Genomic DNA, 12,638 nt, shown 5'->3' with positions numbered 1-12,638 from the left:
TACAGTTGGACTGGCAGGAAGGAGCGTCTTTCAGCCGAATGATCGCCGAGGCTGGCCAACTGCAGTGTGCAAAGTACCACAAACAATACATCTGAATGAGCGGAGTGATGCTGCAGGGAAACTTTGCTTCTGGACACTGTACTTAAATTTCTTATGATTTCCACACCAGGGGATTTTCTTCAACCATTTTTAATGTAAAACCCAGAGGTGCCTGGGTGGCTCAGTTAAGTGAGCGACTCTTGATTTGGCTCAGATCGTGATCTCCTGGTTCACGGGTTTGAGCCCCGTGTCAGACTCTGCGCTGACCGCTCAGAGCCTTAGGATTTTCCGTCTCCTCTCTCTGCCCTTCGTGCATGTGCTCGCTCGCTCTCTCACTCTCTCAAAAATGAATAAACACTTAAAACCGCTCTTATTTGACAATACATACAAAAATAGATATTTTTTTGAACGGTCTTCAACAAAGGTGCTGTAAAAACTCGATATCCATAGGCAAAAAACACGAATGTGGACCTAAACACCTCACACCTTACACAAAACTAATTTAAATGTATCAGAGATTCACATTAAAAGTTACAATTATAAGAGTTAGGACAAAAAATAGGAGAAAATCTTTGGAACTAAGTCTTGAGACCAAGCCGTGACACCAAAAGCATGTAAAAAGGAGAAAAATATCAGTAAATTAGACCTCACAAAATTTACTTCAGCTCTGTAAAAGAAGACCCTGTTAAAAGGAGAGAAAGACAAGCAACACAAGTGGGAGGGAATATCTGCAAACCATATATCTGACAAAGGACCCATGCCTGTAATACACAAAGAATTCTCAAAAAATTCTGTGAAAAACAAACAATTCAATCAGAAAATGAGCAAAAGACAAAAGACATCTTACTGATGAACATATATGGCCAGCAAATGATGATCAAAAAAGATGTTCAGTATCACTGGCCACTAGGGAAATGCAACTTAAGTCCATGATGAGGTATTACTGAACATCTATTAAGATAAATAAAATTTGGGGCACCTGGGTGGCTCAGTCGGTTAAGTGTCCGACTTCGGCACAGGTCATGATCTCACGGTTCATGGGTTTGAGCCCTGCATCGGGCTCTGTGCTGAACGCTTGCTCAGAGCCTGGAGCCTGTTTCTGATTCTGTGTCTCCTTCTCTCTCTGACCCTCCCCCACTCATGCTCTGTCTCACTGTCTCTCAAAAATAAATAAATGTAAAAAAAAAATTTTTTTAATAAAATAAATAAAATTTAAGAAGTAACAATACCAGATACTGGCAAGGATGTGAACAAAGTGAAATTCCCACACACTGCTGGTAGGAATGTAAAATTGTAGACATTTTAAAAAATAGTCTGGTAATAGCTTTAGAAAGAAAAAAAAACTAAACATACATTTATCATATGACCTAGCAACTGCATTCCCAGAGAAGTAAATGAAAACTTACATCCATACATAAACCTGAACATGAACATTCACAGAAGCTTTATTCTAACAGACAAACTGGAAACAACCAAAATGTCCTTCAGCAGGGGAATGGTTAAACTGTGGTACATCCATAATAACATAGAATATTGCTCAGCAATGAAAAGGAGCAAGCTATTGATATACACAACTTGAATGGATCTGAAGGACACCATGCTGAGTGGAAAAAAAAAAAGCTTGAAAAGATTACATAGTGTTTTATTCCCTTTACAACATTCTCAAAATGATGAAATTACTGAGTTGAAGAACAGCCCAGTGGTTGCTAGGAGTCAGGGAAGGGGGAGAGGCCTATGAGGCGTCTAAGACTTTCAAGGGATTACCCACCACAAGGACGATGTTTGTGGTGATGGAATAAATGTGGATCTTGATTGCAGTAGTGGTTAAACTAATCTACAGGTGATAAAATGGCACAGAATTACACACATACCATCATACCAATGTCAACTTCCTGGTGTTGATATTATAAAATAGTTATGTCACATGTAACCATTAGGAAAAACCAATGAAGGTAAAAACTTCTCTGTACTAGTTTTGCAATTTGTGGTGAATATATAATTACCTCAAAATAAAAAGAAGAGTTTCTGAAAATCTGAGGATAAGAGGGGGGGGGAAGACCTCGCTCTGTAAACAGCAAGGGTCTAGCCACTCTCCTTACTAGTTGTAGAGTTGTTTCAAGGACCAAGCATGATAAAAGACAGTTTTCAAAGTGGCTGGGCTCAGCCAGATACTGTTTTCTTTCCATCCATTGCCCCCATTTAATCCACATAACAACCCTGTAAGAGGAAATGCTACAGCCCCTTTGTACAGACAGGAAGCTGGGAGAGGTGAAAGCAGTCTGCCCATGATCAAACCGTAAGGAACAGAGCCACAAGGTAAACTTAGATTGACTCCAGAGGCAGGCCTCCTCCACAGCACTGTAACAAATATAAAGATGTTCAGGAAAAAAAAAAAAAAAAAAAAAGGTATCCATCAAAGTGTGTGCAAATGCCTGGATTTGGGTAGTTTGTTTTCTGTAGGGTTCTCAGAACTATGTCATGTATCTAGAAGGCTCTAGGACATAGTTTTTCCTATATTCTGGTATATATGGCCAGGGAGCCCTTTCTCTGCAGAACGTAATCCAACAGTCCCTCCTCATCCAAAAGTTACAATGTTTAGGGGCGGCTGGGCAGCTCAGTCCTTAAGCATCCCACTCTTGATTTCAGCTCAGGTCATGATCTCACTGTTCCTAAGTTCAAGCACCGATAGGTGATCTGTCAAGACAGAGCAGAGACTGCTTGGAAGTCTCTCTCTCCCTCTCTCTGCCCCTCCCTGAGCCCTCGCATGTGCTCTCTCTCTCTCAAAAATAAACATTTTTTTAGAAAGTTAAAATGTTTAAAATAGACTTACTATGGTGATCCTTCTGAAATATATGGAATTGTGTTATACACCTGAAACTAACATAACATTACATGCTTATTGTATTTCAACTAACAAAAAAAGGTAAGATGTTTAAATTACTTGATCTTAACCCACTTCTTCACATACTGGCCAACTACAAATGCTTCAAGCTGCACTGTCCAATATGGTAGCCACTAGCCAAAACAAGCTAATTATAAGCTAATTAGAATTAAATAAAATTTAAAATGCGATTCCTCAATCAGAACACCCACATTTAAGTCTTCAAGATTTGTTTCAAGAGCCACATGTGACCAGTGGCTACTCTACTGTAGAGCACAGACACAGAACACCTCCATCACTGGAGAAAGTTCTGTCAGACAACACTGGGTTAAAGATTTTTAACTGCTTTTTAATTAAAAAAAATTTTTTTTAATGTTTATTCATTCTTGAGACAGAGCATGAGCAGGGGAGGTGCAGAGAGAGAGAGAAAGAGGGAGACCCAGAATCCAAAGCAGGCTCCAGGCTCTGAGCTGTCAGCACAGAGCCCGACAGGAGGCTCGAACCCACGAACCATGAGATCATGACCTGAACTGAAGCCAGGCGCTTAATTGACCGAGCCAACCCGGCGCCCCGTTTTTGTCTATTTTTTAAAGAGCACTGGGCCTGTGTGAGTCCTCAGAGAAGGACCGCATTGTTTATTATACATGTAATTACCCCTATCCCTCCATAAACAGGGGCTAGGCCACAAATTCTGGATGGGTCTGGCTACCGTCATTCTGATTCCAAGGCACAGGGAAGGAGTAAGCAAAGAAGGGGAAAGTAAACAGCATAAAGAGAGGTACAACACGCAGTGAGGGGAGCATGCCTGACTGGGATTCAAGAGATCTGGGTTCTACTCCCTATTATGACAATGATTCATTAAAAGAAAAAAATTTTAACGTTTGTACTTGGGACTAATTAACTGTGACTTAATTAGACAAGTCACTTCACTACTCTGGGCCACACTTTCCTCTTCCACAATACAAATTTGAATTGGATGATCTCTAAGATTCCCTCCAAATCTGTGGTTAAAACACACGCACAGGAGAAATGAGAAGGTGAGAAATGAAAGAGATCAAGATCACTGCATACTGGTGGTGGAAACTGGCACTCCTGCCAGCATGGCACAAGTGTTATTCCTGATAATAACATCTGGCCACCACCAAAGGAGCAAAGATTTAATTCAATAAATTATTTGCAAAAAACTGCACTATTTGTAAGCAGCACCACAAAAAGCCTTACTGAGTCAAGTCTAAGTACAGTGGAGGGAATCCAGGACTCTGCAAACTTTAGATTTGAAAGACTTGTTCATTAACATGTAATAACGCAGATGGCCCAATATGAACATGTAAGTACATTAAAATCTTCCTAAAGAAATACAACAAATTATATGAAATCATGTACACACAGCAGAATCAAAATTCATATCCTCTCCTTTCTACGGAGAATACAAATATATTCCACCTGGGAACAGGAAGACACCAATGTTAGTAAAAATTTCTCTAGATTCCACAGTTAGGTAGTCCTACATGTTTTTGGGTTCGGCATTCTTGACTTCAGTGTGGGTTCTTGGAATTAAATAAATTCTCAATTTTTCTGTGTGTGCCAGAAAGGATAAACCGCAACGGGAATTCTTCCTTCTAACTACCCGCTACAGCACGTTTCTCACTTTTCAGAGGCACGGCTGGTCCTCTTTCCTAGGATCGTAAGGGAAAGAAAACCTTCCCCGTCTCTATCGAGAATTAAGTTTTCATACTAAATTAATAACTATTTCACCTCCGGATAAAAAAAGAACCACCATGAACTACGCTTGATATTTTGCTTTGCAGAAAACTAAAGCAACCTGTGAGTCGGGTCATCAAACTCATCAAAGCCCCACACCGTACCTGTGAATATTCTGGAGCCGAGGTGGGTTTAGATTAAACGCTTTCCAGCAAAGAAAACAAGAGGAAAAGGATTTTAGCGACAAGCCTTTACTTTAGGAAGGCAGGTTTTAGTACCCCAGCAGCTAATCCCACGCCAAGGACCGCGCGGCGCGGAAACCCTGGCGAATTTGAAAACAAACGCTGGTAAAGGCTCGGGGTGAAGGGCGGGGGGTGGGGGTGGGGGGAGCCGGGCAAGGGGGTTAGTAACTGACAGCTCGGCCTCGAAACGAGAAGCCTCAAGTAGGTCAGGCTGTGTCAACGGTTTGAAATCCGGAGTCCACCCCAGTGGGCTTAAGGGAGCAGAGCGGCAGGAGGTACGCAGGGGTCTGGCGTCTTTCCGGGCTAAAGGGGCGGGATGTCGGAGCCGAGGGAGACCTAGCGCCCAAGCTCGGGGTAGTTCGCCCGCTCTCACCTCTCTTGGGGGCCTTGATCAGAGGCACCCCTCCAGTTCTGTCGCCGTTTTCCTGCTTGTCCTTGTGCTTGAGATCGCCCGGAACGCAGGAGCCGGGGTCACCATCGGGGCCGCGGTGGTGATGGTGCTTGTGCCGCTCCTTGTGGCCCTTATGCTTGGGCCCGGCCGCGCTCACCGTCAGGGGAGAGAAGGTGAAGAGGGCCGACGTGCCCGGGGCCGGGAGCGGGGCGGCGACAGAGGGGCCGGCGGGTGCCAGCGAAGGTGGCGGCGGAGGCGGCAGGAGCAGAGGCTCAACAGGGCCTGGGACGGCTGGGGCTGCATTCGTTGGCGGCAGCGGCCCGGGATGTTGGCGGCTGCGACGCCGCCGGTGAGGGGGAGCGAGAGGGGGGTCCTGGCTCGGCCGCCCCCGCTTCTCCTGAGACCCCCCACTGCTCGCTCGGCGCTGCCGCTTCACTCCCCGCGGCGAGACCCCAGCATGGGGTTTCTCCTTCCCCTCTTTGTCCGGCTCCTCCTGCGCCGCCACCGCCCGTACTACGCGCACCGCTCCGACCTGCGCAGCCATTTCACCCACAAACACACATTTAAATGGCCCGACCGCCCCCCCGTCCGCATAGCGCGCAGGCGCCGCCCGCGCACGGCCCGCTGGGCATTGGAGTCTCTTCCCCGCCCTCCGCTTCTCGGCCGTTCTTCCTCCGGAGCCGAACATGCCGGAAGCGGCAGTTTCCGGCGCTTCCCCGCAGGCCTCGCCGAGCGAGCTCCGTGATAAAGCGGCCTGGGCCGCGCAGAGCCTCACGGGAGCGGTAGTTCCCCCGCGCCCCCGCCGCGTCCCTGGCCCTGGGAGCGGAGGGGCCGCTAGAGAGCGTGCGCGGAGTCACGCTTCGGGCGGCGACGCAACCGCCGCTGGGCCGAGAGTTGCCGCCAACTGCCTTAACGTCTGGAACAGTGTTCGTGGCTTTCAGAGCCCATCTGCGCGTTCCCTTTGCGGCCTTCGTGTCCCCTTGGTCATTTTACACGGAGTAGGTGGCCTCCGTCGGTACTTTTCAAATTCATATTCCTCTCCTGACCTTTTCGAGGAATCGCCGGCCTTTTATCCTTGGGCAAGCAACGAAATGAAGAGGGGAACTTGGTCATACGGAAGACGAGGGCGATGTGGGTTTAGAATATAATCGGGCTGCAGCGAAGACATTTTTTAACCTCTTCGTGGTCATTGCCATGGTTACAGGTCCCCGCGTAACAAGGCAGGTGCAGTAACGGCCGGCTGGGATCCTGGCGCGCACCTCGCCTAGAGCCACATCCCAGCTGACGCCTGGGAGGGTAGAGGCCGTCACTTCTTCTGAATCCGTCACTAGACGGAGAGCCCATGTTTTTAAACTTTTTGAGTAGGGTTTTTTTTTCCAAGTCGCAAGTATAAGGTTGCGTGAACTTGAGAAGTGTGCCTACCCCGGAACTCTCCAGAAATCGTCACTGTGCACCAAGGCTGCTGCCCAGAAATGCGTTCACAACTTCAGCGGCGCTTTAGATTTTCCCTAAGATTCTGTTCCTGTTTTTGGTCCTTGATAGAGATATGTGGAAACCATTGATTACAATAAAGTACTCAGAAATACCACTAGTGCCTGGAGTATTGAGCTAAGTGAACACTACAGTAGAGTTAAAGACAAAACAGTTTATTGAGCACCTATTGTGTACAAAGTACTACAATAAACAGGTTAACATTTTATCCAGTTTGCGCTCTCCTCTGGCTTTGTGATGAAAGACATTGAAGAACAAACGCTGTTTGAGTATTTTAGGTTCTAAGAGTTAAAAAGAAACTTATTCTAAACTTCAAAAAAAGTTAAATCATGAGGGGAACCCAGGGAAATCTTTTGTAATAATAATTACCCATTAACTTGTTACATAAAATTAGATTTGAAAAATCAGATTTTCTTAAAATAAGGCAGATCCATAATTTTATAGAAAGATTTTTAGGGCCCCTGGATAGCTCAACTGGTTAAGCATAAGACTCTTGATTTCCTCGCAGGTCCTGATCTCAGGGTTGTGAGAGCCTGGTGATAGCCAGAGCCTGCTTAAATTCATTCTCTCTCTCTCCTCCTCCTCCCTCATTTCTCCCCCCCTCCAAAAAAATTTTTAAACTAGTTGGATATAAGTTGCACATGTTTATATAGGACCTTTGAAATGAAGAAAATGCTACCAACAGGTAACTATTTTGTTGATTATTCTGTATTTGTTAATTGAAGAACTTTGATGGAAATTTATCAGAAATGTAGTTGAACATCCTGTTAGTTGGTATATCCAAATACAAAAATGATATTTACTATTTACGTAGTTTGTTCTCTTAATCACAACTTTTCCCTTTGTTATTACTCTGGTTTTCCACCTTTAGGAAGATGTGCATACTCCATTTAGGCAAAAAATAACTTCCAGTCATTGTCACGAGCAGTCATTTTGTATCATTTTTTTACCACAACCACAGGTCAGATTTTGTGAAACACTTGCTATTGTAAAATCTGGCAATGTAAACATTCAGTTGAGATCCAATTCTTACAAATATTTTCAAGTGTCTATTTATGTAGAAAAGTAGAATAAAAATAACTTCCAAAATCACAAATAAGTTCGTTCTAAAATGTTCTCATACAGCATTCTCTACATAAGCCCAGTTGACAAACTTGTTTCCAGTTTCCAACCCAATGCAAATGAGATGAAAATGGAAAATTTCCGGCACTTCTTTGAATATGGCTTTTCTAATACTGCTATCAACACATTACGGTGTCTCCGTTGTTGAAATTGTAACTATAGAGCACTTCTGTTACAAGCAGTGTTCTAGGAGTCTTATTTGCAGATGCACTTGCAGCTACATATTCCGGAGTTGTGTTAAATATTCCAAGTCGCCGGTGGTTTCCTTGGTCCTTTGGGTTTTGAAAAACGATTTGCGAAACCTGGGAACAACAATAACATGGAAAAGTTTTTTAGTGTAGAAATGAATACTTGGATTTTAGAGCGTATTATAATGTATGCAAGTACATGGATTTTTTTTCCAAAAAGTTAGGCAGCATGTTTGATCAGTGTAATAATTGATTATAAAGGCATATTAAGGGGGCGCCTGGGTGGCTTAGTCGGTTAAGCGTCCGACTTTTGCTTAGGTCATGATCTCGAGGTTCGTGGGTTCGAGCCCCGCGTCGGGCTCTGTGCTGACTGCCAGCTCAGAGCCTGGAGCCTGTTTCAAAGTCTGTCACTCCCTCTCTCTCTGACCCTCCCCTGCTCGCGCTGTCTCTCTCTCTCTCTATCTCCTAGAAATAAATAAAACATTTTTTTAAAAAAGGCATATTAAGTTAATGCGTAAATGATAACAGAATACTAACAACGCTTTAAATTTGTAGAACACTTACAAATTTAATAAAGATAATAATTGGATGAAGAACCCTGGTTATAACAACCTTTAGTAATTCAGCATATACAGCTTACCCTTGAACACATTCTGTTTAGCTTACTTTATTGTAAAAACATAGTTTTTGATATCTAGAGAGATAGATAAGATAACATTAAGTCTTCAGGTCGAGAGTAGGCTATTAGTAATTAAGTTTTGGGACATTTTAAGTTTTGCAGATTTTCAACTACATGGGAGTCAGGGGGGCATCCCTACCCCTACATTGTTCAAGAATCAACTGTAATATTCTTTTCTTCCCAGTTTTTTTTTAATGTTTATTTTTGAGAAAGAGAGAAAGCAAACCAGGGAAGGGCAGAGGAGACAGAAGATCCCAGGTGGGCTCCACACTGACAGCAGAGAGCCCGATGCAGGGCTTGAACCTACAAACCATGAGATCATGACCTGAGCTTTGTAAAGCTTTGCTTTACAAAATTATTATATTGAACTCAGTTATATTTCTGACACCTGGGTGGCTCAGTCATTTTAAGCATCTGACTTCGGCTCAGGTCATGATCTTACAGTTCATGAGTTTGAGCCCCACATCTGGTGAGCACGAACCCCGCTTCAGGTGAACACAAGCCCCACTTTGGGTAAAACAGAGCCCTGGGTGAGCTCTGCTTCTCTCTGTCTCACTGCCCCTTGTGGGATTCGCTCTCTTCCTCTCACCCTCGCTCACCTGTGCCCTCTCTCTCTCAAAAAAAGAAAAATCAAAAACAAAAACTCAGTTATATTTCTACTTTCAGCACAGAAAGCCCTCAATTTACTAAGAGATTGTTTGAAAAGCTTGGGAAAATAAACTAATAAACAATCGTGAACAACTAAAGTAATCACTTTTATTTATCTGTCTCCTTTAAACATTCCTCTCTGTCCCCTCTCTCTCCTCAAAAGAAGGAGGACAAGGAAATTGTGTACAACCAATGAAAACTATATCAGGATCATTTTTAAAAGATTTGCAGGTTGATAACATCAACTATCACTTCAGCAACATAGGACTTTTCTTTGATGAAGGTACATTTTCAAGGTACTCTGATACTTAACAACTTTAGGCACTCAAACTGAACAACAAATGCTTTGAAATACAAAGGGAGAACAGAGAATGGAAAACTTAAAAATATTCCAAAACCTTTCATTCCATCATCTTAGAAAATTGTGGGTATTGTATACTGTATAGAACTGATGGAAAGATCAGATAGGTATTTGTTGAAGTATCCAGCTCAATGCATGGCATGTCATAAACACTTAAGTGTTGCTTCCATCGGAACCACAAAAAAACTATACCAGAACTAGAAGAAAAGGAGGGTATGGAAGGAGAGAAGAAAAGAAGATAAAAACAAGAAACCTACTAATATTAAATTTAATAATGGTGATGATAAAAAAAAATTGGAGAAGTACACAGCCAAGTTCATGTATATTTTACTCCGCTGAGTGATAAAAAGAAAATAGAAGGTAAAATACTTCAGTTTAAATAGTTTCGCACGAACAATCACAAACTCGTGCATTCAGTCCAGATAGCTTGAGTGTAACTCAAGTGAACTGAGAATAGAAGTAAGAACATAATATATAAGTACTAAGTGAAATCTGAAGAAATACCTACATTCAGTCTTTTTCACTGATCAATTCAGAATAGTTTAGAACAAGAGCGAACTACCTTTTTTGGCATGTAGGCCAATTCAGGAAAAATAAAAATGTTTGTAAACAAAATTTTTAGTCAAATTTAAATACTTTTATAAGTAAATTATTACTACAATTTAGATTGCTTCCTTCATAAAAAAAAAGGGGGAGGAGGGGCTAGTGAAAGAATTGTTTTTAAGTAAGTAAATATTCAAACTAAGCATATTAATATGGAGACAGCTCTGTACTATTTTCTCTCCATATTAGATCACAGATTGTTGTAAAGTTAGATGGGTCATGAGTTACTCAAGTGGTATCACTGATGGGGAGAAAAGAAGGAAGGAAGAGAACATTTATGTTCCAGGCAGTTTGGTGTTTGTTTGTTTTTAATAGGTTATATGATAATATGTATGAATTTTTTAACTAAATGATTTCATAAGAATAACTTCTTTTTTCTAACATTTTAAACCTTGGAGTCCATATAATCTAGATAAACTTTTTTAAATGTTTATTTTTGAAAGAGAGAGGGCATTAGTGGGGGAGGGGTAGAGAGAGGGAGAGAGAGGATCCCAAGCTGTCAGCGCAGAGCCCAATGTGGGGCTCGAACCTACAGACTGTGAGATCATGACCTGAGCTGAAACCAAGAGTCGGACACTAAGCCAACTGAGCCACCTGGGTGCCCCCAAATAAAATTTTACAGCCCAAAAACCATATCCAAAGATTCTAGTTAAATATTTTGCCACGGTGAAATGGGGACCATAATCCAGGGATGGCAGGGATTGCTACCTGTGCAGCAGAACCTGTCCAGGAATTGCTTCTCCAGGAAAAGAATTGTACTTCAGCAACTGCCTACCCACTGTCGTTACTGTCCCCAGTCACCCTTGCCATTTAGATGCCAAATTCTCTTCAAGGGAATTTTACTGACATGATGTTGCCACTTCCAGGCCAGTCAGTACCTTGCGGCCAGAAGAGGAGATCTCACTTCTTACACCTTTTTCTCTCATCTTCTTAACACCCACAATGTGGACGTGGCAGCAACCCAGTTCTGACCATACAAGTAAGGGCGATACCACACAGCAATAATTCTCAAGGTCTCATCCCAAGGTACCCTGGGGGGCTCCCAGATCCTTTCAGGGGAGGGGGTCTGCTTTTACAATAATTTGTAATCATAGCCTATATTAGTTACCATATTTCTTACCAAAAAATTTATAGGTGATACTATCTTAAGTAGTATCATGAATTTTCCATCTAGAATAGGATGCTTAAAATAATATAAAATCATTTTGAGCTTATAGTTTATAATTAAGGAAAATGGGGCAAACAATTCCTTTAAACTGTCAGAATTGTGCTTCGGCCCCTCCTGTAGACAAATTATATAAAATTAGCTAGCAAGTGTTGTTCTTATGACCACACTTGCGTATTCTTTATAACTTTGATTAGATATGAACGGGAGTATCCTAGCATCTCAGAATTTCTTCACTTGGCTAGTCACATTCATTTACCACATGGCAATGTAGTCATTTGGTTACCTAGCTTTATTTTCTGCTTTCCTAGGCAATTCAGTCCTAGGAAAGATGTTAAGAGGTAGCTAAGGTCAAAAAGAAAAGGAAAACTTGCATGGAAAGAATATAAATATAAGGACCAATATATCAACCTTGAATCATATTTAAAGTCGTATCCCAGACTACACGATAAACTTTTTTGTTTTTAACCCTGCTGGAGAATAACACGCCTACATACCAAAGTTCAGAAAGGAGCTGGAATAATTTGACGGAACAGACTCTGCAGGCTTGTTTGCGGGGGATGAATTAGTGATACCTGGAGTCAAAAGAAAAAATGTAAGGGAAAAAATGAAGACCAACTCTGATTACTGTTTATCAGAACACATAACTTTTGAAATATTTCCTCGAGCGTAATTAAGGCTCCTGAATTAACATGTCACTATAAAATATCACGAAATACAGATGCTTATTTACAAATGGGTTAACACATTTTTGTGTGGATATTTTAAGTTTCTTTTCTTTGCAAACACATTGTATAGGAAGGCCCAACACTAAAGAAAATCACCAGAGGATTCAGGAATAGCTTCAACTACATTGTGAAACAGCTTAGCAGGGGATTCAAACTGTGGCTTTTGATTTCATTTTACTTTGCACTCATCACTCTTAAGATACTTTTAAATCATTTGTTTTCCACCTGAGTTCATCTATGGTTCTTCTTACAGCATCCTTTACTCCTGGAATATCTCCACTTTCCAGCCTACTTTTTCCCATTATAGAGGCCCAGAAGCTCCCCAAAACATTATTATATCACCTTGTTTTGCTATTTTAGCTACTAATAAGTAAACTTAAAAGCATGTTTCTCTCCCCA

The 12,638-nt window shown here is 42.1% G+C and overlaps 2 protein-coding genes across 3 annotated transcripts in view; both read right to left on the bottom strand.

Annotated features, from left to right (window-relative positions):
- Nucleotides 1–5,942, bottom strand: part of RSBN1 (round spermatid basic protein 1) — a 42,786-nt gene extending 36,844 nt beyond the window's left edge. Inside the window, exon 1 of the mRNA XM_039249102.1 lies at nucleotides 5,237–5,942. Coding sequence (XP_039105033.1) covers nucleotides 5,237–5,942 — 706 coding nt within the window. The remainder of the gene's footprint in view (nucleotides 1–5,236) is intronic.
- A 937-nt stretch (nucleotides 5,943–6,879) lies between these two features.
- The window catches only part of PTPN22 (protein tyrosine phosphatase non-receptor type 22), a 57,902-nt gene continuing 52,143 nt past the window's right edge, over nucleotides 6,880–12,638 (bottom strand). For both annotated transcript variants that reach the window (XM_039249114.1, XM_039249115.1), the window contains 2 exons: nucleotides 12,009–12,086; nucleotides 6,880–8,169 (listed from right to left, as the gene is read on the bottom strand). In XM_039249114.1, coding sequence (XP_039105045.1) covers nucleotides 8,105–8,169; nucleotides 12,009–12,086 — 143 coding nt within the window. In that variant the 3' untranslated portion in view covers nucleotides 6,880–8,104. The remainder of the gene's footprint in view (nucleotides 8,170–12,008; nucleotides 12,087–12,638) is intronic.

The sequence above is a fragment of the Hyaena hyaena genome, unplaced genomic scaffold (genome assembly GCF_003009895.1).
Source record: "Hyaena hyaena isolate Hyena2069 unplaced genomic scaffold, ASM300989v1 scaffold_330, whole genome shotgun sequence".
NCBI classification, from domain to species: domain Eukaryota; kingdom Metazoa; phylum Chordata; class Mammalia; order Carnivora; family Hyaenidae; genus Hyaena; species Hyaena hyaena.
This window is presented reverse-complemented; position numbering and strand designations above follow the sequence as displayed.